The 27,782-nt window shown below is 37.1% G+C and overlaps 2 protein-coding genes across 5 annotated transcripts in view; one reads left to right on the forward strand and one right to left on the reverse strand.

Annotated features, from left to right (window-relative positions):
• The window catches only part of LOC105443819 (sushi domain-containing protein 2-like), a 37,401-nt gene extending 35,344 nt beyond the window's left edge, over positions 1-2,057 (forward strand). The window contains exons 20-21 of the mRNA XM_030979126.1: positions 1,702-1,816; positions 2,000-2,057. Of these exons, the coding sequence (XP_030834986.1) occupies positions 1,702-1,816; positions 2,000-2,057 (173 nt within the window). The remainder of the gene's footprint in view (positions 1-1,701; positions 1,817-1,999) is intronic.
• Positions 2,058-7,706: 5,649 nt separating this feature from the next.
• The window catches only part of LOC115918459 (paired box protein Pax-2a-like), a 38,160-nt gene continuing 18,084 nt past the window's right edge, over positions 7,707-27,782 (reverse strand). For 2 of the 4 annotated variants that reach the window (XM_030979663.1, XM_030979662.1), the window contains exons 4-9: positions 27,214-27,404; positions 12,260-12,456; positions 11,772-11,862; positions 11,488-11,628; positions 10,898-11,005; positions 7,707-10,054 (exon numbers count right to left, since the gene is read on the reverse strand). In XM_030979663.1, coding sequence (XP_030835523.1) covers positions 9,612-10,054; positions 10,898-11,005; positions 11,488-11,628; positions 11,772-11,862; positions 12,260-12,456; positions 27,214-27,404 — 1,171 coding nt within the window. In that variant the 3' untranslated portion in view covers positions 7,707-9,611. Of the gene's footprint in view, positions 10,055-10,885; positions 11,006-11,487; positions 11,629-11,771; positions 11,863-12,259; positions 12,457-27,213; positions 27,405-27,782 lie in introns of all 4 variants that reach the window. The other 2 variants (XM_030979664.1, XM_030979665.1) reach the window with 2 other exon arrangements.

Raw genomic sequence — 27,782 nt, forward strand, 5'->3', positions numbered from 1 at the left:
TTAGTCAGGTCAATGTTGAATGAGCCCTTACCTTTTTGTTTTAATCTGTTGTTGTTTTCGTCATAGAAACTAACCAATCAAAAGAAAATAACAAAAAGTTATAAAATATATAAACATAAACAGAATATAAATTTTACATAAGCAAGGAGAAAAAATCTTATGGCATAAGATTTGTTTTAAATATCAAGAACGAAATAAGGCACAATAAAATAAATAAAAAGAGAAAACGGAGAGCTGAATAGCCCATGGGTACCAGAAAGAAATAGAAGAAGGATAAGATGGAGAAAGAAAAAAAACAAGATGAACAATAGTATTTGAATAAATTATGTTAACGTCTGACGGTATTAATTAAATTAGTTGTAAAAGAGATCGTTTGAATAAAGGGAGAGATATACAATTGCTAACATAAATGGAAATGATATTTCGTATATCCTAGCCCCCACGTAGAGAAAAAGGACGTTTGCAGTTGTTTGTTCGGGATCTGGGAAGGGAAAGATTATTGTACCATAGCTGATAAGGTATTGGGGTATAAAATTTGTTTACAGTTAAATAATATGGTGCCATACTATTGAGGACTTTAAACACCAGTGCACTGATATAGAATTTTTGTGAGACTTCAAAGTCTCCCACCGCATTATTTCATGCATTGAAGTAACAGAAAAATGTAATTGAGGCTTTATTTTTCAGAATAGTCCTTCCTAATCTATTTTGTAGCTTTTGTAATTGATTTATATATTTTTCATAAGGAGATTGTCATATTATGTCCGCAAAATTTAAATAAGGTAGAATAACATTTTGATGTATGAGTTTTAACTTTTCTTTTTCTTCTGTTAAGATAATTAACAACATTTGTATAGCGCTTATCACAAAATATGTCTCTAAGCGCTTAAGAAAAATAGAAAGAGAAGGAATTACAGCCAAATATTAAGTTATACATAATAGATAGTGGACAATCGAGGGGGCTGCATATGCAAATAAAAAAGGCTATTTAACAAAAAAGTAGGTTTTTAACATGGATTTGAATTTGTCTGTTGAATCTGCTTGTTTTATACATTGAGGTAAATTGTTCCAGAGTTGAGGGGATGCTGCATAAAAAGTTCGGGAACCATAAGACTGGGTATTGGTGGCAGGAACTATTAAGAGTGATTTCTTGTTTGAGCGCAGGTTGCGGGAGGGTAAGTATTCTGATATCAGCCTTTGAAGGTAGACTGGAGCTGTTTTTGTCAAACATTGGAAAGTCAGCAAGAGGATCTTAAAATCAATTCGTTCCCGGACTCTTAGCATGTGAAGCTCCCTCAACAGTGGAGTGATGGACTCACGTGAACGACGCTTTGCAATAAGTCTAGCAGCTGAATTTTGTACTCTCTGCAATTTGTTAATTTGTGCATCAGGAAGACCATACAGAAGACTGTTGCAAAAGTCAATACGAGACATGACCAGTGACTGAACAAGTCTCTGGGTGGTCTTTTTAGTAAGAAACTGACGGATGCTACCGATTTTATGCAACGCAAATGAGGCAAATGAGGTATTCGATTCTGGATCCTGTATGAAATAACGTTTGTTTTTTTCCTTACCCCTTTTTGTATAAAACTAAATACCTAAAAACTGCAAAGTTATCCGAACAGATAAAATACAAATATCAGTAAATATATGAAGTTTTTAAGTCAAGAATAAAGTAAATCATTTCCTCTTTCCCTACAGTTCTGTCGACGCCCGCTATCATCGGAATATCTGTGGGATCGGTCATTCTGATCGTTTTGATCATGATTGTCATCATTTTGATCTGCCTACCAAAACAACGTCCACCGTCGAGCAGGTATGCTACATTTGTTTGTTGGCGCCAAAGAAATAAAAAAGCACTGTCATCATAATAGCAATGACCTTAACAAAAGCAACTGCCGACAATTTCTATACCCTATTGTACATCCAATATAAACCATGTTGGGATCACGTACTGTATTACGTGTAGTGTTCGCACGTGTTAATATTTCATTGACAGGGCTATTGACGTTGCCTTGACTTTCAAGAAGTCATTGCCATCATGGGATTTCAGGTAGACCTACATTTATGTGTCCTTGTACAGGGCCTTTTAAAGAGGGTGCTCCGATTTGTGGAGGTGTCATAGTATAGTGGTTCTGTCATTAACTTGTCATGTCTCTCAATCCAAGAGTTGAGGGCTCAAATCATTGTCAGGCACTAACGTCCTTTACAGCAAGAAATTAATCCACATTGTCTGTGTATTAAGCTCTTTATTAAACCATATATTAATTTTCCTTAAATTAGAGGGTAAGGGTTAGTGTTACAATTGGCTTGTAGGTTAGGTTTTGAATTAGCATTAAGTTTGGGTTATTGGAATGTAGGGTACCGTGTTAAGCCTAAAAATTCGTAGGAATTTACCGCAAAGGATACACATGGTCGACTAGAAAAGTGTCTAACAACTATCACGAGCTTCACCTAACACCATTACATAATTATTTAGCATTATCCCGTTTAATAATGCTAAATATATTACTTATTGCGGATGTAGCATCGAAAATAATATCTCTAGTGATATTCGTTTGTCTCGCAATGTCAACAAGGGATCTAAAAGATTACGACGTTTCGTGCGCCGCTGCAACACTTCGTCAGGTAATAACATATATTGTAAGCAAGTGTTTTTTATACTCTACGGGCGATCACCTGACAAAGTGTTGCAGCGGCGCACGAAACGTCGTGATATTTTAGATCCCTTGTTGACCAAGATTGCGAGACAAACGACGCCCACTAGCGATGTATTTTCGATATTATCCCGTTTGTTTGTATACTTCATTTTCATTATTATGATGACCTTTTCTTTCATCCTCAAACTTCTTATCGCTCTTTCCATTTTCATTGATTTGTTTATTTTATTAGGAGGGTCAACCCTTCAACATACCAGGCTGAAGTTCATGGAACCCCTACCTACGTCCAGTAAGTTCGTTTAGACATACAGCTGAGTACTGGTGTCAAGCAGTGGCATTGTGAAAGATTAATTATTTTATAATGGTAGTTATAGTTATGATGATAATGATAGTTACAGTAATAATGATAATAATAATAATGATAATAAAAATATAATTATTGTAACGATAATAATATTATTAATAAATACTTATAATGATAACAAAATAAAGATAGTCTTTTAAATTTCAAAATAGACTGGAAAGTCTCTTTATGCGCTTATCCCAGAAACAAAATACAATTTCATGCTAACATATTTATACAGATTAATTAAAAAGATTACTATTAATTCCTATTAATTCCTATTAATGTAGTAAAGAGGAGTAGATTCTGAAGTTTTTAAATGTTAAAAATGAAACGAAACTTGGCTCAATCTTGGCAAAGATCACACGATCTTGGTACAGAAAGGGGTATATGGAACTACACGCACATTCGTCATTGACTGTTGGATGCAAACACTTTAGCTAGTACTAGTCATCTGCCGAATATGTGGGTACTTCAACTCTTCAAAAGCAATCATGTTCATGGGGGCATTTCTACTTCCTTTTAAAATGAAAAACAGAGAGTGAGGAACTCAGCTATCTCATTAACTTCATATGAAAGTCAAAATGAACCGACTCTTCCATAAGATTAACTTTCAATGTTAAATTTTGTTTTGCAATTCAGCACTTGGCCGCTAATAAACAATTGTAAATTAATTTTCTTTTCAAGATTTAAATAATTGAGAAAACCAATGTCATGAAAATATTAATTATTTCATTTCAAATGGAAATGGAATCGTGTAGGATTTTGTCCTTGAGTGTATTAAACGTTACATCGGAGCTAAAGGCCGGGTAGTTATATCTTAAGTCCTTATGACGCACTTAGAAGTGTTATATCATAAGAATATGTGCTATTACATAATAATTTTTGTTATTTCTATTATTAATCGTCGATTTTCTTTGTCTCTCTTTCCCTTTCTTTCTCTGTAGTGCTTAGTCCTGGCAATAAACTTCAATACAACGAGTGGATCGACGTGTGAGGACATAGCTACTATGTTGATATCTCTGCAATGCATGCATGAGCTGATAACTATATAAACGCTTTTTCGTTGGCTCTTTTACTTTTCATAATGTTGTATTAATTTTATTTTTTTTTAATCACAGGAGCGTTTTTTTGCTATTACTCAGACTTAAATGGCTTTGATATATAGAGCATATAAAATGTACAATTATACTATGTGTGTAGCTTCGTCTTTTTTTCTTTTTTTTACATTTTTCGATTAAGATCAAATTTGGTTGTAAATATGAACTATATAGTTGGCACCGTGTTCGTCAACGTTTTCTGAATGATAACTATGATCTATAACTATTATTCATGTCACATCTTTTAATTGTGTAAAAATAACAAAAAATGGTGGTATCCAGATATCAATGTTATACCACTTTGGAAACAAAAATCATTCAAATGTAAAATATAATGGATTATACATGTATCATAGATGCTCACTTTCTCGTAGATTCATTGTTATGATATCTCTGAAATGCATGCATGAGCTGATAACTATATTGACGCTTTTTGTGGGCTCTTTACTTTCAATAAATTGTATCACTTTTTTTTAATCAAAGAAAACGTTTTGTTCCTATTACTCAGACATAAACGGCTTTGGTATAGAGCAAATAAAATGTACTATTATACTATATATGTGTAGCTTCGTCTTCTACATTTTCCGATTAAAATCAAATTCAATTGTCAATAGGAAATATTTAAGATGGCACCGTTTTCGTCAATATATTCTTAATGATAATCATTATCTATAGCCATTATTCATGTCATATCTTAATTGGGTGAAAATTTAAAAATGGTGATATCCAGATATCAATGTGATACCACTTTGGAAACGATAATCATTCAACATGGCAAACCTAATGGATCATATCATAGATGTTCACTTTCTCGTAGATCCATTTTGTAATTCTAGAATGAACGGACATATGTTTCCTGTTTAGCATATCTATCTTTGGCTTATAGATAGCAACTTCATTCAATAGGGGGAAATTCTTTGAATTTACCCATTATAAGAATTACATCGGTATTTTGGGGATAATAGTAATAAGTATGTTTTTAGTTGTTTTCTTTTTGTTGGTTTTGGTTTTACTTTTGCTGTACTGTTTCATCAGTTTGTTTGGGGGAGATTGGTTAAGTTTTGTAAGTTTTTTTGTTTTTAATCCATTTTTGGCAGACATATTTTTGAATAGGTTGATTAATCAGAGCGCGTTTCTATTTCTTTAAGAGCGCCATCTGCGAACAAAGAATGTGTAGTTTTTTCTCTTGCATCGAGAATGACGGAGAGGGAGGTAATCCAGAGTTCGTTAGCTCAAGCTTGATTTAAGATCAGTGTAATAAATTAAATTGGCTTTCATTTATAAATACAACAATACGAACGCTTTTACATGAAATGTTCTTGTCATTGAGCTTTCTTTGTGTAATAATAAACAAACTTAATGATTTACATAAATTATGAGTGCTAATTAATGTGTCTATAGAATTTCGAGGTGTGTTCACAATTTTACTGTTTACCATCTTCATTTTCAAAAAGCATGGTCGTTAATCACCACCATCAACAACAACATCACCAGAAACATCACAATCATATCCATTCTTAATATCATCATCCGTATCATTTCTATCAGTATTATAGTAACCATCATTATCAGCAGCAGCAGCATCCCCATCAACATCACCATTATCATCATCCCCATCACCATCACCATCATCATCACCACTACTACCACCATACTCATTATCATCACCACCATCATCATTATCATCACCACCATCATCATCATCATCACTACGGCCGCTAGTCATCGTTATCATCAACAGCAACATCATCTCCATCATCACTTAAATATCCACCATTACCACTATCCACATCATCATCATCATCATCATCATCATCTTCACCATCATTATCATCGTCATTATCATCATCATTCCTTTCGTATCGCCCGTCTTCGAAGGAATGGAACAAACAGCTGGTGACCTCTAGCGAATTAAGCAGAAGAGAATACGCTCGAACATGTCAAGGTGTTTTTCGCTTTTTATTACAAACGAATACCATGTACAAAGTATGTTGTGAGACATTTCCATGAAATATCACAACCATAATGCTTCACGAGTGAAGATAAGTGAATGATTGTATTCTTTACAAATTCATATAATATACGTTGATTTTTAGTATAAAACTAACCACAAAAGAAAAGAAAAAAGTCAATAAATCAAAACATAGTCAGCATCTGTGGAAGAGGTTATACAATATGTAAAACATCTCCTCTTTTATACAATAAATAATTAAGTAAGAATGTACTCTTTTGCAAGTCAAGTTGGATAATAAAGTCAAGATGAATTTGAAATCGAAATGTGTATATAAAAGACATGAAACTGTTTTAAAGAGGTTAGATAGGATAAAAGCGAGAGAGAGAGAGAGAAAGGGAGGGAGAGAGAGAGAGAGAGAAAGAAAGAAAGAATTACAATAGAAAGATAGAGAGAGATAGATGGGGGATAATGGAATGGGTATGATTTTCTAGGAAAGTAGCACCCTTACACACACAAAAGGACGATTATGACAGTGTCCCAGGGATGTACAATAAGTCTCATTAATTACAAAAACAAAAAAGGAATACCTGTTATCACTCATAATATGGAACAGTGTTGGTCGAAATGGGCTTATATATAAGGCATATCGAAAAATTAATATCAAAACAAGAGATGATCTTTAAATTTCTTCGAACTGTCAAACATAGAATTAGTAAAAAATCAATGCAATTCTACGTTATTGTGTAGAGCATAATCAAGATAACAATTTGTTACACATAGGGATATTTGTGATTTTTAAGTTTCTACAAAGGGTTCTTCATTAAATTTAGCCCCTCCCCCCCCCCCCCCCAAGAAAAAAACAAAAAACAAAACATAATATTAATATTAAAAATAATAATAATCACAATAAATATGATGACGATAATACTAACGATGATAATAAATAAAGGAATAACATTCATAATAATAAATAAAAAACAAATATGATAAAGTTTACACGAATATGGACACGTGTAAGGGATTATTATTCATAACATACTTAAATTTGACATTTCAGTTTTAACTGTAAATCCTTAACGTAATATTAAAGGGAAGAGCAAAAAATACAAGCTTACAAAATATTGAAAAAGTAACAATACACCGGTGCTACAAAACTAGTTTGAAATGTTGTTTATATGACCTGACTACACTTTCGATCAAACCTTGCTTTAATAATTTATCATTATTATCCTGATCAATACTATTATCCTCATTATTGTTTATTATTAATTTGTTCCCTTTTACCACGCTGTTGGTCGTAATCCACTATACATTACTGTTCATATTCAAAGGCATGTCTTTTAATATTTACATATCAAAAACTCTCATATCTTTATCACATATTTCATCGCGACACTATTCTTGAGAATGAAAGGCATTGTGCAAAATGAATAATGATAATTAACAATTCATAGAGAACTATATAGATAGGTTAGAAACTTGTGTATAAATACAATAAAAACATTGTGTGACTCAGTTTATTCTTTTCACCATACAAAATTGTGTTCAATTTGTTCAAAATGAAAATAAATAAGTAATCAAACTCCCAAAGTATTATACTTTGAAGGAAAATATAGGACCCGGTGAGGGAGGTTTGACGTGGTTGAATTTTTTTTTTATTTTCGAAAGAAGATAATGTTTTAACGAAATTACTAACATAAATAAATATGATATATTACAAGATATAAACAGTTATGGTCGATGGTGACAGTATCAAGAATGAAATAAGTTTATATTAAAGCATTCATTTTTGTTTCTTCCAAAGATAATCCAATAATCATAGTTCTTATAACTAAAAATCCAATTAAATCTGAAGATCTTCTTTAGAAAGACCAATCATGTTATGCTTTTTTATTTTTCCAGATAAACAAATGTTGAATTACAGCTTTTAGTCAGAATGCCCGGGATTTTTTCTTTACTATCAAGACAGGAGATGAATTTAATAATAAACTTTTTGTGACACAGAAATCTTAAAATACATGAGAAAAAGATTATCTAATTTGAAAATGTCTTAGAATGTGAATACTACAATCAAATTTGACGGACAAAATAATATGAATACTTGTGCATTCATTCATAACGCAATTATTATCAACATCTTTGCCTATTACATAATTCATTGAATTTCCTGAGGCGAATACCTTTATATAATGTGAATCATCTACTTCCATATCTAACCGTGACAAATACAAAATATCATCATGACCATTAACCATGTGAACGAAAACGACTGAATTCATGTGCATCCTTTTTTTTTATCACAAATTATCGCAAAGTATTTCAAAATGTCTGCTTGCACGATTGCGTAGGTTTCGCACAGAATTATGACAAATATATTAATATTTGTAGTTTGATAATGTAAAAAACAAAAACATCCATGTTTGTGACGATGGATTTAAATCCACTGTCATCCCAAAGTTCTAAGCTACTGCTAATAGATGGAAATCGAACTCACTAACTCTGAGTTAGTTTCCTAAAGAATAATCAAAATATATTTTAAAAATGAATAAAAACGACTAAAGTAATCCTATTGCACCAATACCTGCCCGAATACACTTGGAAATATATTTCAATGTTTTCTTCGCATAGCGTTGAAACGACATGTTCAGAATCGAGAGCAGTAAACAAGGAATGAATAACTTAATTCATCTATTTAGAAAACATCACCTCAACCAATTTCTTAAGAAACATCAAAGGTTCGAAAAACTTCTTTGTAGCCAAGTGAATAAATAAGATAAGATGCAGCAAAAGGCCGTACTGTGCATTTTGTTTGTGCGTTTATTATAGCCAAGAAAATAATATAATAGTACAAAGGGGAAAGGTTTTTAAGTAAACTTCGATCTGTGAACCTTCATGTTCAGCGTTCACGCCATCAAATCAACTATTCTACAAGTATAAAGCATTGCCTTGCCCATCACATAACAGAAGATACGCACGATGTTGGAATCGTCGTCGTATAAGGTATAAATACAAGACACACATTCACCAAAAAATATACACTACAAAAAAAACATGGAATAAATATATACAATATAAAGGAAACATTGAATATTTTTCTAAACATTTCAGAGAAAGGCCCTTTTTTCATAGAAAATAAATCTATTTACAATAAGAACTGTTTGATATACTTTGTACAGGAAAATCGCTACGAACAAAAACGGTGGTTTATAAAAAGGGGATATCCAAAGTTTTGATCCATCATTACGCTCGATTTCGGAGGACTATCCAACTCGAATGATTTGTATCTGGTGGGACATTCAACTTATGGTGGGAAATAGTTGGTTGCATAATTTGCACTTGATCATTCTATGTTTTCATCCTGAAATATAGCTTTTTTTTTCAATATAGTTTGTTCGACAGGCATTATAATGACGGAAAACCAGAAGTGTTTGTTTCAAGACATACATATAATTACGTATTGGAACCAGCATTCAGCATACTCAATGGAAGGGGATCATGAGCTAGTTGAATCGTTGTTATTGATTGTGGTGATGATGGTGGGTAGATTGGGGTTATTAAACGACAGGGGTGCCATTTGTTACCCCTGTACGTAGATCCAGAACGTTTGTACCCCTTGGTTCCCCAGCGGGACCGGTTGAGATGACAACTACACTGGTATCGGGCGACGCCGCCATTGTGGTGGCCGTAAGATCATGAGGACTGTGCCGCATCTGTTGTGGATGATGTTGCTGGGGTTGCGATCCTGGATGATGGTTGATGCTTGGGGTGCTGCTGTTGCCAGCGGGGGAGGTGGTGGTTGTGACGTTTTGTGGCGATACAACTCTGTTATGGGGGTCGCCGACCAACCCAGCTTGCGATGAGGGATGTAGATGTGCGTTGTGGCTTTGAGCTTGCAACAGGTATTGCTGATGCTGCTGGTGCTGTTGCTGATGTTGCTGGTGACTGGCCTGATTGTGGGTTGACATCTGGGCATGCGCCTGGGGGCTGCCTTGTTTGGCTATAGGGTCATAAAAAAGGTTGGGAAGAGTTACATTCATTGGCCCTCATTGGTAGCTATAATCTGCGCACGCGTATACAAGTTTGTGATAATGAATGAATGATTGGTTTGGATGGGATGGGTGGGTAGGTGGTTGGGTGGGTGGAAGGGTGTGTGGGTGAGAAAAGAAACAAAGAGACAAACAGAATACAACAGATTAGAACAAACTTGGGTTACACAAAGGGAGAGGTCATATGAAGGAAGATTTACACAAAAGACGAATGGTTGAAAGGAATACAAGAAAATGATCACATGAATCACAAACTACACATGCAAATTATGATGAATATAGTTATATTAACTTAAATTAATTTAAATGACTGCATGTAGAAATAAAGTATGCATGCTAATACGACGAAATGGCAATATCATGTTGTTCTGTTTACGCCAAATGATATTTTTGATCTTTAATCTTAAATTCATCATCATGAGTAAAGATTAAAGAATTCAATTTGGTAATGGAATCTACAATGCTCGTGGCCTAGTGTAAATTTTCACTTGGTCGGTAAATAATTTTGTGATAATAAGTAGTAAATCTGCATAAGTAATGAAAGTGTGGAAAACCAAAATACTAGATTCACATGAGTAAGCAGCCGTTTTTTCATCGAATTAACATCATTATTCTGGTCGTGGCAACAAAATGGTGAGATGGTTTTATAACTGTCCTGTTTAGTTTTTAACGTGATTCAAAAATACAAATTTTACAATAATATAGATGTTAGTGAATTCAAACATGATAGCTAGTCTCTTCACAAGCCGTATCCCGTCATTTTTGTGATTGATAATACTTACAGGTCTACTTACTTAGCAGGCTCTGGCTACCAGTATAGCGTTGCCAATCGTTGTAATGGCCTGAAACTGAGAATTGGGCGTGGGGATGGTTGTACTGTGAAAACTGGGAGGAATATTCACCTGGGAAAAGAGCGAAAACAATGAGAGGAAAAGGAAGAGTTAAATAACCTACAGTTTCACTATAGCACTGAAGATGCATCATCAAATGGTAATCGATTTCTTAGAAGGACAAGTTTATCATCGTTTTTTTCCATATTTGGGTTAGGTTAATCGGTACTTTTCCCTTCAAATTAAGACTATGCAACTCTAACAGCCATCATGACATGTGGTCCATCAGTTTGATAAAGAAAGAGGTCATGAGAGTGAGGAAGGGAGAGAGCGAGGAGAGAAAGGGAGAAACCAATAGTTAGATAATTTTATCATTTTTGTCTTCAGCAATTCATTTTGGGGTGGGTTAAAACGATTTAGTGATCAACATAAAGTTTGTCCACGTAGAAACAAATTCTTAAAATGACTGTAAGTCCACGCCAGAAAAAGCGTTGGTTGGTAAGCCGCCATTTTGTTAGAACTTAGTCTCCACTACGGTTGTTTTGAGCACTCACCTTCCCGTCCGCTATGGCTGTAAGAGCCACCGCCCGGTGGAAGCACTAGAGGAGGCACGATACTGGCCACCGAGCCGCTGGAATAACCGCCTTGAGATGAGGCTGGGTAGCCGTGAAGTGGGGTCATATCTCGACTCTGGCCTGAAATGTAAAGAAGGATGGATGGATTGAAAATCGAAATATTTTGAAGGTTTGACAACGTCTTGCATCTCAACAAAAATTCTCAATCTTGTCTGGAACAGCTAAATAAAGGCACAGTTGCATAAAAAAAAAGATGTTATTACCTGTTTGATGATAACCTGATGTCACCGCATGATGGCGCTGTGCTTCTAAACTCGCATGGTATTCTGAGGCGCTGGAGATAGGCATACCGACCTGATAACGAGAAATAAAAGTACAACAATCAAGCTTCAAATTTGAAGGGGAAAAAAGATGCATTGATATCTGAAGTGATTCTTAAATCTTTTGACCTGTTTTGAGGAGGACATTAATAACTGTAGTGTATGCACTGATCTGGATCTATGTCAAATCGTAAACTTTTTAGACAACATTTGATGAAATTCCTTTTACATTTGTTTGTGTAAGTGAAGTACATGTACAAACATGCAACGTATGCATGGAGTTCAATGAACATAAGTGAATTAGACTATGCTTGGTTTTTCTTTTGTGAAAAAAATGGACCAATTAGGCATCCAACGTTTAATCCCACTCCTGACACCAATAATGACATAGTAAGATATTTTCGAGTTGGTTGAAAGGCATAAAATAGTACCATCTTCCTGGTAATCACCTGACCACGGGCATCCTGGGCGATTTCCTTGCGGTAGACGTCGGGGTAGAGTGAGGGGTTACAAGCCTTCTCCATCGCTTCGATCTGGTGGGGAGAGAAAGCACCACTGTTCGTCTTCATCATCTTGCGGGCTTCTTCGGCCAAGACAGACTGGCCATCATGATGCCCTGGTGTACCATCTGTAAAGAAAAAGAAGAAAAAGAAAAAGATTCATTATAAATATTTGATCGTGTTTTCTATTATTTTTTTCCTATAATCCATGATGTCACAAAAAGTTTCTGGAACCCAAATTGTCAAACCTATATTAAGGTCGAGGGATATAACAGAAGATAGTGATGCTTATAATTATATGCACATGCATCTTGGTAAGATTCGAACCAACAACTTTCTGATTGGTGGTCAAGAATAATAACCACTTCACAAAAGTTATCGGAAATTCGCTAATTATCTTTTGAATATAGAGTTATTACATTTAACATAAATAACAGTATTATAAATATAATTTGCAGTTGTCACCGCCATGATCATACTCATCACCATTGCCACAATAATCATCATAGTATCAATTGCATTGTCATCATCGTCATCATGATCATCATTATTCCAATCATCACTATCATCACCATTATTGTCATCATAATTCCCACCATCACTATCATCACCATCAACATCATTGTTATCATTCTCATCACCATCACCATCATTGTTATCATTCTCATCATCATCCCCTATAATTCATATACATCTCAGCATCTCAAGACAAACATGTCCCAAACATTTGAAGAGACAGTTTCCATGACAACGACTTCATCGCGTCTCCATCCTTCTCGATCGATTCCAGCCCTTGTTAATATCAACGAAAGTAAAATGAATCGCTTAATCACCTAGCTGAGTGAAAAGCATCAGGACAACTTTATTCTTATCTATGTCGTTTCGTGGAGGATAATTCTTCTTTTTACAATATCCACACATACGGGGGGTACTACGAATACGGATAGCTTACACGTGTTTTGAGTTGTTTCTCTTTGCTTGTCTACTTCTTGTCTTTAACACCTCCCTGTATTTCTAGATGAGTTATGGATACACTAATTCTTTCCATGTATACAATCAGATATCGTAGAAGGTTGAACTACACAAACGAAACTAATGTGAACATAATCAGTATAATGATATCGTCATGCAGTAGACTATATATATTAGGTGAATGTGTAAAATGAATAAAAGTGTAATAGCATGCTTTAATATAAATGAACCTATTTTGGTCTTTGCTTTAAATTCTAGATAATATCAGGATGTCTGGTAACATGTTTATCATTGTTTCCCTTTAATGTTATGCTTATTATTTAAGCTTAATCAATTCACTTTCTACAACGTAAGATATCAACGTAAAGTTTTCAGTCAAGATATTCATATAATTATGTTCATCCTCATCCAGATATCAAATTTTCGTGTCAATCTCGTTTGACAATTCAAACCGCAATGGCATATTGTAGGGTCATAAACAAAATGCGTTTGTTCCTTTTTCACCTACTATAATTGATATATTAGTTTAGAGTTATCAGTCAACCCAAGGATCTCATCACCAACCACCCAGTCTGTCCTCTTTCATCATGTAGGTTTCGACTGGACAAAGCAAGATGTGTAACACAGGAGGGTGTAGAGTTTAATAGCGAGAATACTTCTGTTGGTTTGGTAACCAGAGTTATGATTTGTTTTCTTCGCGATATTTTTGTTATGTCCGTGATAATGTCAAACCGCATCTTTTCTTTCTCCATCTTCGTGTATAAATCCTCGGTCTGGGGTGTATACGAAACAAGGAGTTGAAATGGTCGGGGTGGAGAGCGGTGTAATGTTAGAGGATAAGAACCTTCGGTCGGCGTCGAGCGAACGCCGAGGTCGGGGAGAGCGACGATATCGGATCTAAACTGTCACTGAGTCGCAATCTCTGCTTACAAATTGACGAGTTGGAATATCAATATATCATGCTCCAACAGTAATGAATGGGCCGTCTGTTTGTGCCATGTCGTAATGGACAGTTCTGGCTTTTGTCACCGTGCTGGTGGTTTTGATGAACTTATCAGCAACTTCAAATTAAATTCCTCCAAAGTCAATGCTTCAAATACATGTCGATTTTCAGGGATATATTTTTTTTCTTTTCTGCTGTAAGGGGAAATATACATTCGTACTTAAGCTGACAAGATAGACAGATGAGGAAAACGTATCCAAATCTTCACAAAACATAGTACCTGTGGTCAATAACAATTATCAGAGAGAGGAGCACAAGAAATATGGAAATCAATGGAGCGGTTTAAGAAGGGGATAAGATAAGTTGAATTCAATTCTTATAACAACAAAAGGATGCTGGTGACGAAAGAAACATTTGACAAAGGAGAACACGGTTTATAAAGGAGAGAAAAGCATAGGCTTTGTGACTTCATTCTTTTGTTTGGTCAAATTTAGCTTGTGTCCAGCCATTCCATTCGTACTCAACGATGCACTGGAGGTACAGGTACAAATACCAGAGTCAGGGTCATCGTCTAGTGCCACGATGGCAGTCATCGTCCCGCCAGACGGCCCGGCTAGAGTTACCCCTGGTTGCCGTCTAGAAATCAGGAGGGTGAACCCGACACTAACACAACACTATGAAATGTAAACTTAGAACATGAAGCTTTCCAAACTTAGACCCGAGGTTTGGTCGATTGCTGGATTTTCAGAAAGCCTTTTCGCGGATTTTCAAAATTGAGGTGTATCTTTAAAAAGCAGAGGCACTTCATAGACTCTTTATTCTGTACCATTGCTCTGTGAGAGTTCAATGTACGCTTTCCATATTCCCGACGATTGCTTGAAAAGATCTTGCGAATTTTCTGCCATTCCTTTCATACCCCATATACTATTCTTCAGTCGAAGAAATAGATTTTGAGAGACGAATTTGCAACCTAAACATGAAACGTGATTTTGAAGCAGATCTGGGGACCTGAAACACGTAAAGTAATGCTTCATCAAAATAAGGTCATTTTTATGTCAGGAGTGGGATTTATATAGTGTTCTAATTCTTTGGCATTTTTTCTCAGATAGATACAAACTATTTATTCAGTCACGTGTAATTGTTTAAGTTCAGGAGCCTTAAAAGTAATACGGAGACGCAAAAGCTTTTTAGCAAAACTTTAGCTTCCGTCTTTCCCCTTTTTATTTTAACTTCTGATGGATGAAGGGGATGTTATAGCTATCAGTTTGGCGCGAGTGCACTTCAAGTCTTCAACATCCAAAAATAAAGGGAAAAAAGGTACAAGAAATCCCTTGGGATGACCCTCCGATCTATCAAGCTCCCTACATCTCAACTGACACTGCCCCTTAAAATACTTCTCCTCCAGTCATATTGCTTTTATCCCCTTCCTTTACCCCTCACCCTCTCTTATCCCCCGTTCAACATCTGTCGCGCAGTAGCAGCAGCAGTTCAACCCGGGTCCGTTTATTAAGTACGCGTGTCACCGTAATGCCCCCACCCTGGCGCGCACGCTTTTCTCGTTAGTAAAAGCAGCAGGCGTCGAAGAAATCCGATCCTTGCCGAGCGCCGTTCGGCTCACTTTCGACCGCGCGCGCTCTCGTAAGAAATGTACATCACAAAGTCAACTAGGCCTGACGTAGAACAAGAGAAGCCACTTTCCAGGTTGTCCAACTGTCTTCAAGCTTTAAGTACCGCCTAATTCAGAACCCATTTGTTGGTTTTTAGATTTCCTAATGCCTCGTGGCAGAAGGATCAGGTATTGCTAAAATTGTTTTCGAATCCTCCCCTTGCGTTCGGGGACCTATACCGACTGCTCGTACGTACATGTATATTCTTCAAGTAGCTGATGATATCACACGGTATTTCCAAACCCAAGAGAAACCTTCTATGCCAAAAGCAGATGAAATTTTGTGTCTAATTTTTTTCTCTCATTATTATCAATATCCAACGCATTGTATTTCCTAATTGCACAGTACGATGAAACGGGGGGAAAGAGAACAAATATATAATTTGAAATACAACAAAAATGGCTATTGAATATGAGACCCGACAACACTTAAACTGACGTTCACACACAAAAAAGACACTATGTAATTACCATGCTTATTATAGATAACGTAAACGTAATTAACGAGATTCATTTCAAACTAAACATACTAAAAAAAGGAGGCGTTCTGCAGTAATAATCACAACCCTTTAAAACAAAAATGTTAATTCTTACGATCAAAAGTTTTCAGTGCGGTCTCTCTTTCTGACCATATGTACATCATCTATACAGGGTACTAAATTTACGCCAATATTTGATTTGATGACCTGCAAAAAAGTACATTTCACGACCTCGCCCCATTCTCTTTCACCATGGACAAACAAAGCTGAAGTCCCATCTTCGATCATTTAGGAACACTTTAGATAATCCCATAATGATACCCTTTTTTTCATTTGAAAAGGGTTCAAGAGTCTGCAAGATAATAGGATGGGCAAGTGATACACTTTTGTAATTATGTTCTATATGGATAAGCAAGGAAGTATTACTTTCGTGTCGAAGAGAGGTTTTGACTTGAAAGACACTTAAGAAACGTGAATAGCATAGATAGGATGTCGTATTTATAATTCTAAAAACTTATCGGGTTTGTAAATCAACTGGAAATCTGTTGTTGTTGTTGTTGTTGTTGTGTTTTTGTAATCGTTATCTTTACACACTTGCAAAGGAGAAAACGGATGTCATTATGCAATTACAAGATTTTGGGTTTTCAACTTTGTATTCCAAGATGGCGCCTCCAGTTTCACGTTTATCAGTTAATTGAGATCATCGTGGTTGTGAATGTATCTCTTTCATGAGCTTACTCTCGTTTCAATTATCCAGCACTTGTCTCGTTTTTGGCAAACAAAGATTCAGGTTGACATATGGAGATTGAAATTTAAGGGGAAAAGTTGCACATAAAACTATCACTTTATTCAAATAAAGAATGCATTTCGATTAAGTATTTTACATCAAGAGGCCCTCAGATGAGTGTATTACCTTTAAAAAAAATACTTGACTTAATGTAATGACTTTGAATTTAATTACATAACTTTTTACCATGATCATTATGTAATATCTATATTAAAGAATATTCAGTTTGCATTGAGGGTATGGGACTCAGATTGGATTCAAATTGCATTACCTCCTTTAAAGGTTGCGGACATGTTTTGTCAACCAAACTCATTTATTTTCTGGTATTTAATCAACCCTGTCAAGACCTAAAATTAGCCTGAATAGCTTCTATTTCTGCCCCAATTTCAAACCTTTCTCTACTTGATTCTTTAGTCCTTATCGACAGGTAAGCATAAGCCTTAGATCGCTCGCTTTTGTTCTCTACCCCCTCACTACCCCCATCCATTGTTTAGAGGAAATTCGTCCCCCTCTTCTCCTCTTTATCATCCCCTCTGCCTTTAACTAATAGATCAATCCTGTGAAGAATAGAGCTTGGGTTTTAATCTCTCCTGGGTCCTTCTTGAGGTGGACTATCAATTTCCGTTCTCCGTTAATCCCAGGGCTTGATTCCTTTGAAGGGAAATGTACCCCATAGTCATCCAATTCTTCTCTTAAATCGCTACTTAACCGCGCTCTATTACTTACTTGAGAAGCCATTAAGTCGTAGGCTACGCCAAGAGTTCGCTCCAATTGAAAACATGTCGGTCAATCGAAGGTTTACCCTTATATGTGTATTTAAATCGGTATCTACATCATTAATCATCCCTCTCTTTTCCTTAATGTGTATCTCGTGTAACCTTAGACATCTCCTATAGTTATTTGATTGTCATGTTCTAGGTGTAGAGAAATATCAAGGTTTAGCACACTTAAAAGGCTTTTTTGCGACCTCTTTTTAAATTTGACGTTAAACTGGTCATTATTTCAGATTAAGAATTGAACTTATTTCTTTTTGGTTATTAGCAAAGTAATAACATATTGTCACGAAGAGAATCATACAAAGAATTGATATTTGCAGAAATTGTAGAATTAGCTTAGTTATGTAGCAGTTAAGAAAAATTATATTTAATTTAGTTGTTAATTTATGATACAAGTAAAACTAATGTTACAAGTGGATATGTACAATATTACACTGAATCTAAAATTATGGTAAAAATAAAAATGTTAGGATATCATAAGCAGTGATCATATTGGACGGCTTTACGCTCTCACGGGTAGCCGCATGCATTAATTTTGGACACGGGCTGTACGCTTTGGAGTATGAAATCATGACCAGTGTTATCAAATTTGATCTCCAAGTATAATTTCAATTTATCTTCGCTCAGCTGGACTTACAATCAACGAATGACCTCTAAAATGCACTCCTCCAGAAGCACTATGGATGCACACACGGTCAGTAGGCTTCACTTCCTTCTATACTTTCACTTCTCTGAACCAACGGTGAAGGGGTTCTCATTGGCGCCTTTTTCGCTTTACCGCGCATCGGTCTGTAATGACTACATAACATGCTTTTACATGTCCGTATTAGTACTGTACGTAATCTCTTCCCGAAACCTACCCGAAAGCGAAAATCGTGCACAAATCCATAGTTGTTGCTACTTTAGTTGGCTATGGGAACTTTCCCAGTGGAAATAGGGACTGATGGCGATGGAGGTAGCTGCTAACATGGAGAAGGGCGAGGAACATCTTAATTCGGCGGAAATAATTGGTCTTCAATTATTAACGCATACTATCATTATGTTGCACCCTACATGATGTTATGGCGAAAACGAAGAGGGTAGAATGAAGAGGGTAGAATGAATGGGACACACAGGATGAAAAAATGAGTTTGTGGATAACGTGATTTTACGCTTTATATCGTCTCAAGACTCAATTATCCATTTCTTAATACCCATAGGCAAATTGTTTTGATCAACAACTCTAACTGCCTTGTCAATAATGAGGTACACTGCTTATCATTTTGAAGGACAAAAAATGGCGTATAGCTCAAAGAGAGCATTTACACAAATAATAAATAGCCCTCTCCTTTATAACGATTTTCAGCGAATGCGCCAGTGAATGCGTCAGTGGTGCGTCAGTGAATACGTCAGTGAATGCGTCAGTGAATGCGTCGGTGAATACGTCTGTGAATGCGTCAGTGAAAACACGAAAAAGGGAAACTTGAGGCAAGTAAGAAGACAAGGTGTTTAGATTGAGGGTGGCAGATTTTCAGCACGTTCCTTCTGCAAAACTAAAACTTTAATCATTCCAGACTCTCATGCGCTCCATTACCGAGCGCATAGAACTGAAGATGACACTTACATACGAACATCATCCTCCCCGTCATCATGATATACAACCATCACCCACATCTCATACGCCCTCGAAGCGACAGCGCACCCATCTCTACCTTAAGAAAATACAAAAATCCTCAAGCAGCTGATTTTGTCATTTTCAAGCTGCGTAAGCGCTAAATATCCATGTCTAATTTCATGAAGGTTTTGCCGGCTGGAAAATCATTATTTTGAGGTGAAATTGAAGAATGAAAATGATGATGCGAGGGAAAGTGCTGTACCATATTTCCCCCTATCTCTCTCACTCATATATACGTTGGTTATGACAAGGAAAAAGAAAACCTAGTCCTTTGCGGTTATCGAAAATGGCGGAGTGCTTCAGAGTTGCGGATGCGTAAATATTCCTTTTTAAGTCTTTTTCAATTAACAATAACCTTTAAAAGAATATTCAGAATATTTGAATGATATTTTGAAATCTATTTTATGAGATTCCACGTAAAATTCTAAAAGATATCATTATCTATGTGTTGAAGTAATATTTAATCCCGAAGCTTGCTACCTTTTGTTACATTGGACTTTAAAAAGACATGATAAAGAGGGGAAATGAAAAAGTAAAGAAATACAAATGGGGAAGAGAGAACTAGCTAGAGGAGAATCAAATTGATATTAGCTTGATTTTTTTTTTATAAAGCTCATGGGAGGGGGGATGGGATGGATTACCCGCGATCATCGGTAGAAAAGAGGTCACGGGCAGTATGGAGACGGGACAGCTATAGCGTAGGTTTTAATGAGAACCCTCATAGGGTTACCGTCGATGACATTATTATCCCGTATTAGATGCTCATTGGATGGGAGTGGAGGGGATAGAAGGAGGGTTTGTGATTGTCTGCGGCGTAGCAAGGCATTGAAGGGGCAATGGAATGGGGGAGGGGCGCCAAGGTCTGTGTTAAAGGGTCATCGGATGGAAAGGGAAGAGATGGGCAATGGCGTAGCAAGAGGGCATGAATTGAGGGGCTCTGTATGACGTTGTGGGGTTGGCAAAAGCATCGACCTTATTGGGTGGGTGAAATGTGAAACAATAAGGTAAACGGATATAGGGCGGTGTGGGAGGGGTCCTTAGGTCCTACTCTCACATTGTTTTCACCCTCTCCCGTCCACCCGAAAATCATCCAACGACGATGGAAACGCCATTAATCTCAACCACAAAAACAACCCCGCCTCCCCCTTGCTCTCTCTCTCTCTCTCTCTCTCTCTCTGCTCTCTCCACCCCCCCCCCCCCCCCCCCCCCCTTTGGCATGTACCCATGTAGATGCAAGAAAAAGAAAAAGAAAGAAGCGGAAAGTTTCCTTTTGAAGGTAGGAGCAGATATGCATGAGGAGAGAGACGGGTAGACAATCAGGCAAACTGATAGACAAACTACCAAAAAGAAAAAAACATTCACGGGACACATATAATATAGTAAGGGTCTAGAGAATAAAAAGAAAGGATTTTAAAGCTAGCTAGCAGAGGCAGTATAGAATCAATGAACTGACGGCAACGTTCACGATCCGTGGCGCTCAAAAGCTAAGGGGAGACGAGTGCAGGGGAAGAAGATCATCATCATCAGGAACAGAAAAAAATGGAAGTAAGTCGTTAATTGAGATCGCAGTCTCGCTCCCTTCTCTCTCAGCCAGTCTGTCTTGGGAGGCGGGCTAGAAAGTGAGATGGTTTGAATCTCGATTCGTTGGGACATCCTTCATTCCGTTCTCCCATTTCGACGTCCATATCAAAAGATCGTAAGTCACAAATTTCACCCGAAAGAATCAAATGATCAACATTGCAGATCAAATGTATGTTCATTATGCATTCAGCCGCTAATCAATTAATCAAATCTAATCAAACCAAATGATCCATTTGCAGGCAAAGAATGTCGTCAATAACTTCTTCCGACCTCGCTACATTTAGATTATTCCTAAATTTACGATAGTGACATTTTTTTAAAATTGTTGATAAAATGTTGGCCCTCCCACAAAACTCTTTAGACATTTACAAAATAAAAATTATGGATTTGAACAAAATGAATGTTTACTCTCAACGTATAGGTCTACAAGCACAAAATTATGTCGTGCAAGAAGTGTTCGTAATTGGTGATAACTGCCTTCTTGCACTCGGCCTACTGGTTGATGGAGATGGAAAATAAGAAAACAGGTTTCCATCCTAAAAATAATTGTTCATCATCCGTATCACTGATGTATTTTCAAGACAAACCACCCCAAACGAGGACCCCATTCTTACGGATGCGCACCAGTAAAAAAAAATCTGTGAACCGATTTGCTATATTTTTATTCCTCATAACTCTATCTAAGGATTATACTTCCAAAATTGTAATCAGAATCGATGTGTACCTTTTTTTATGTTGTTCTGACGTTAACACAATTCTGACTTGTTATTGCTTCAATATGAGGCTTCTCATTTTGTTGAGCCTCATACAGATCGATCCCTTTATTGTTTTTTTGCTTGTTTTTTTTGGGGGGGGATAATTCTTCAATGTTCACGTTTATTTCTTTGAATTGCGAAATTGCATTTCTTTAGATAAATGAAAAGCATTGTCAACAAGTATTGATTCACTCTATTTTTGGAAACATTAACATGGTTAATCAAGTCAAATCAAATCGTCAATAATTTCTTCCTGACTGCGTTATATTAGGATTATTCCTAAATTTACGATAGTGATATTCTTGAAAAGTGTGGATAAAAACATGTTGGCCCTCCAACCAAACTCTTCATACATATTTTTTTTTAAAGCACTAACACTCAAATGGTCAATGTTCTCTCTATTGTCTTAAATAAATATAATTGTAATATGATAGTTAATTTCCTGCAGTCGAACTCTTACGCAAGATGTGGTCTTTCAGGCTAGTCCCATGTATACAAATTCCTATTTGGTCTTGGCTAATGCAACAAACTAACTTTTATACAGAGCTATTTTTTTTTTTTTTTTGTATCATGCCTTTATTCAAGAGATGATAAAAATATAATTCTTATCGGTAACTAGACATGATCATGAAGGAGATCTTTGGACCAGTTATACCGGGTCCCCAGTGGTTCCCAAACGAGCCAATAATATCATCAGTTCGCGTACTTTATTGCTAGCATTCGAGTCCCTTAGGGAGGGATTACTGAGCTCCTCGAGCGGAGCGGGCACTGATGCGCGTCGCCCAAGCTCCGGCGGGACGATAGAATGACGCTACGCTACACGATTTGATTTCTCCTGCAAAGAAAATGTGGGGTTACACGACTGTCGTGCAATAAGGATATGATGGTGAATCGGGTAGGATAAGGCCGAGGTAGATTTAGGCTTGGAAAGGTCCTATTTTCGAGAATGAAGGGGATGAAAATAATCGTTTCATACAAAAAGGAAATTAAGACATAAAAACTGTCTACATGCCTTGTGACTAAGGAATTACGATTATTTTCTTCCTAAATGAGGGATAATGCATAAGAATTTTTATTTATAATTAGCACATGCACGGTAGCACTGACTGTGAGAAACAGAGGTGTTTTCCTGACCCCAATTAATGCCAATGTGACTATTTTAGTTAACCGTTTTTTCATCAATATAATAATTCTGACCACTGATAGTGATACACTTTACACCAGACCAAGTCAAACGCTTCAATAACTAATATGGTATTTGAATCTTAACCAATCGAACTCCATAGACGGCCTTATAAACTTAAAGAAAATGCTCTGTCTTTATTAAGACCTGAGCAATTTATTAGCTGGCAACCCGAGGACGACCGAGGACAGACAGTAACTCCAGGCCGACCGTCACCCGATTGACGCTTCGTCATCCTCCGCTAGCTCGCTCATAACGTGCTAGACTCATCAGCGAGGCTGCGAAGCGTGGAAAGAAATTCGTTGCAGTGCGTCCCGAGACACCAATTTACCCAAATTCCCATTTTTAGCATACAGAGATTTTTCTTTCCCCAGAATTTCCCCCAAAGTTACAAAAATTGGAAATATGAATGCGATTCCATTTTTTATTTTCGTGAGGCATTTCTCATTTTCTTAAAATGGAGATCATTATGTTCAGGGTCGAGGAATGAGTTTACAAAATTGAGATATTAGAGGGGACCGGTGAAAAATTTAAACATAGATTGCAAGATAGGTAGAGAGCGATACCTATAAAGAGACGAGACTGATTGAGGTATAAAGGGAGAGAAGAAAAGATAGTGAGGGAGGAAATACATTTTGCATGATTTTCTAATACATAGATAGGAATTGAGCAATTGTCGATTATTGTAGCAAACCAAAATAATACGGTTCGCAAGGTTATATCACAGATCAATTCTCAAAGCTAAGAAAGGGATCCCACAACCCCCCCCCCCAAAAAAAAAAAAAAAACACCCCCCCCCCCCCCCTTCCCTCTCCTACTCCCTCTCCCTCTCTATCCCTCTCTCTCTCTCCCTCTCTCTCTCTATCCATCTATCTATCTATCTCTTCATTCAAGAATAGTTATGCTAATTATATCCTTCCTTATCGGTAAGAGAGCCGAAAACCCGCCCGCCAGGCCGTGATAATGCCCCCGGTTCTGATATAATATTCTTGTCTGATTTAAATTGGAAATATGATTTTCGCGTCGTCGATGATTAAGTGCGCATCGTACGTGACTCACTGTTCGCTTGTATCCAATACATGTGTTCGAATTACAACACGCTGTCGACGATCGCGTGGGACGCATTCGAAATGTCGCAATTACGCTAGCGAAGTCCTCCTCGTGGTTGTTAAGATGCTGTTGATGATGAGTGTCCCTTCGTTTTTTCAGAGGATGACAATGGTCGGTTGATAAATAAGGTCAAATGAGTTCTACGTTGATCGTGCTAAGTAACGAAATTTTTTTAGCATTTCTCACAATGTTTCTCCTTGATAATTTTTAGTAATTACGATTTTAATAGAATATTTTTTATAACTATTTTCAAATTACATCAACGAAGTAGAGGGGAAGGGAAAAAGAGGAGGATACTAAAAAAAAATGAAAGGATTAATAGAATAAGGATAAAAATGAGGGGGAAATAAAAGAATGAAAGAAAAATGAATGAGGAGAAAGAGGACAGAGAGAGACAGAGAGGGGCAAGAAAGTTAAAATATATGCTTGCTAGATTGATTTTTTTGATTTTTTATATCGCCGGTGTGTTTGATTTTTGTTCCCTTATGTTTGACTCTTCTGAAGACCTTGCTTCTCTATAAACATCCAAGATTCGTCTTACTCGACTTTCTTGAGTTAATAAACCGAAAGAGACTTAATTAAATCAATCCTCATGAGAAAGAGGGGTTGCGGGGGAAAAGGCAAGTCATGTAGACTTTAATACCCTTGACGTTAAAACCCAAACGCCAATAGTACCCTCGATAATGTTTCTCAGCCTTGCATAGAGGAATGTAGTGGCAGATGTTAGAGTAAGGAGTAAGCGCGTGTGGGAGACGCTCAAATGAACACGTCTTGGGGTAAGAGAGCGATGGCGGGTCCCTTTTCCTACCCCTTACACCGTTCATATAAGCCCCTCCTGGTATCCGAGAGGCGCCACGCGTTGCCCCTGACGTAAAGTTACCCCCATCCGTCTATACGATGCACCCATTTCGGGCAAGGGGAAGAGAACATGCCGCAAAGGTGCGGCCTCTTGTACGTCGAAAACCCTGGAGGTTTTGACTTTTAATAACATACTTTATCTCGCTTAAATGACAAAATTATAGCTTCGCGCTACTTCCAGAGGCTGATGAAGTGTAAATTACTGCCCAGGGCGACATTATTAGCTCCATCTATTGAGAGAGATGCGGGGAGAGAGAGGGAGATGGATGGAAAGGAGACAGCGAGGGGACAAAACGGAAGGGTTTGCGAGATAAGAATGAGTCTTTAAATACTTTTAAATCAAGCGTGGATAAGGCCCTTTGGTGAGGAATGGGAGTTGTAAAGTGTCAAGTCCGAATGAAATGGATGTAGATAGAGCGTAATAACAACACGGGTTCTGTTGACTTATGGTCTATGATTATGACACGCCATAATGCTTCTCTTATGGAGCCCTCCGCGCGTCTGGTCTATCCATACACCAAGCAATGAACCCTCTCCAGCTCAAGTCAAGTGTTTAAATATAATCTATACTACACATCTCAAGATCACCCTCTCTCCTCCCCCCCCCCCCCCCCCCCCCCCCACCCTCCTCTCAGGATCTTAAGTGGTAGCGCGCCGCGAGTCAAGAGAATTGTTTGCACTGCTATTGTTCTCCCCCACTTCACTCCCATTAAGATCCAACTTGAATCTCGATCACTTCCAGCCATCAATTAAATACGATTTGTTAAGAGAAAACACGTTTATCATTGGTGTTTTTAAAAAGTACCCCCCCCCCCCCCCAAATCTACTTGTTTGAAATGTGCCCAGCGGGTTTTTGTTATAATCCTTTCTGTTTCAAAACCACATTATCGACCAATATCTTTTTTGTTAATATATTTTGTTGTATTCCTATACCTTCTGCTCCTATATTTTGTCCCATTCTTTTTATTGTAAATTACATCCGAATTACTACCATCCAAACAAGGACTAAAGGTATACATACATCATATATTTCAGAGCTTTTCCTTTCAGGATACTAATTAAACCTTTGTTAAGACTTCGTTGTGTTTTTTTTACCAAATCTTGTACATCCCCAAAGACAAATTTGTTATGATTGAAGTCCCGTTATTGATTAAGCAATCGAGCGGCCTATCTCCCGAAGACCGAGAAGCCAAACAAAATAACTATCAGATGTCAGAGAGTATAATATAGGGCCAATCTGCCCCTTTCATAATAAAAAAAGGGACATAAATAAAAGGAAACAAAATTATCATGAAAAATTGGATCTCGCATAGGCTCTGCAAAATTGATGTCATTAAAGCACCGGCATTTTTATGGCCAACGCCGCCGAATGGAACTGGAAAGGGCCATTAGTGAGTCACGCTAATGAGGAATGGGGGCCAGAGACGGGTCAACGGGCATCTATGCAAATGAGCTCGAGATATGCAAATTAATAATGCATGGGAAATGAAGGTGAAGCGTTATCATGGTTATTGCGTGTATTTTGTTACCCAAAAAAGAGGAACTTGCATCGTGGGGAAGATGACATTAAGGAAAAAAGTTATTCATCTTCCCGTTCTTAGAATATCATAACTAGCCTATATCTATGGTTCGTGAATCACTCATAAAACATCAAATATAATGAAATTGAGCCCTATTCACAACCTCATCAGTACAATCATTATCACCAACATTACATTTTATTTTTCAGAAGTATCATGAAATACATCAGTACCACCACAATGACCAGCATCGATAATCCTTGGCAACACAATAAGCATCATCATCATTAGCATCATCATTATCATCATCATCGTCATCGTCATCGTCATCACTAATCCTTAGTAATTTCATCATCACCTAGGAACCATCATAACGACCGGAATATTCTGATTATTCTCATCATTAACACAATATTTTCAACAACACAAATCACGAAATTAGTTATCTAAAGTCTTCATCATCACAAAGCATCATCATCACCATCGCCACCACCACCACCACCACCACCACCACCACCACCACCACCACCACCATCATCATCATCATCATCACCACCATTCCCATCATCGTCATCACCATGGCAATCCAAATCCAACCTACCTGGGTAGAGTTCTCCCTTGATCCTCTTCTCCTGCTTGGGGATGCCCAGGATCCCGTTGATAGAGTAGGAGGAGCCGGTCCTTTCGGGGTCCCCTGGGTGGATGAGGGAGGATGGAGGGGAACCAGAGGTCGGAAGACAACCCGTTTGATGCTCATCGAGCTTCTTGTCTCCTAGCTTGTTCCTTACAATCCTGTCAATCCAAAAGACATGAAGCAAAAAAGAAAATCCAGTATATTATTTTTAATAATCACTCTCTGATTGATAATTTTTGAGCTTCTGTGTGCTGAGCTTGTCTTGTTTGTATAGAAAATTTATATATATATTAATTTAGTATATCGCAAAAGTTCCATGGTCTGTCGCATAATCCTGATATAGTTTCGACAGGCATTACAATCATGAAGATGGGGTACTAGAATTGCCGTTGTTTCTTGAAAGTCTTTGACATACGGCTTCAAATGTATAATCATCAAGTTGCTTAATTGAGGACCACTCTTTACTAAGAAAACGTTACATGAGGATCAATTAACGTATTCTGTGAAAGCAAGAATGTTTTCAACATAATCGAAGG

The sequence above is a fragment of the Strongylocentrotus purpuratus genome, unplaced genomic scaffold (assembly GCF_000002235.5).
Source record: "Strongylocentrotus purpuratus isolate Spur 01 unplaced genomic scaffold, Spur_5.0 spur5_scaffold_10, whole genome shotgun sequence".
In the NCBI taxonomy this organism is placed as follows: Eukaryota; Metazoa; Echinodermata; class Echinoidea; order Camarodonta; family Strongylocentrotidae; genus Strongylocentrotus; species Strongylocentrotus purpuratus.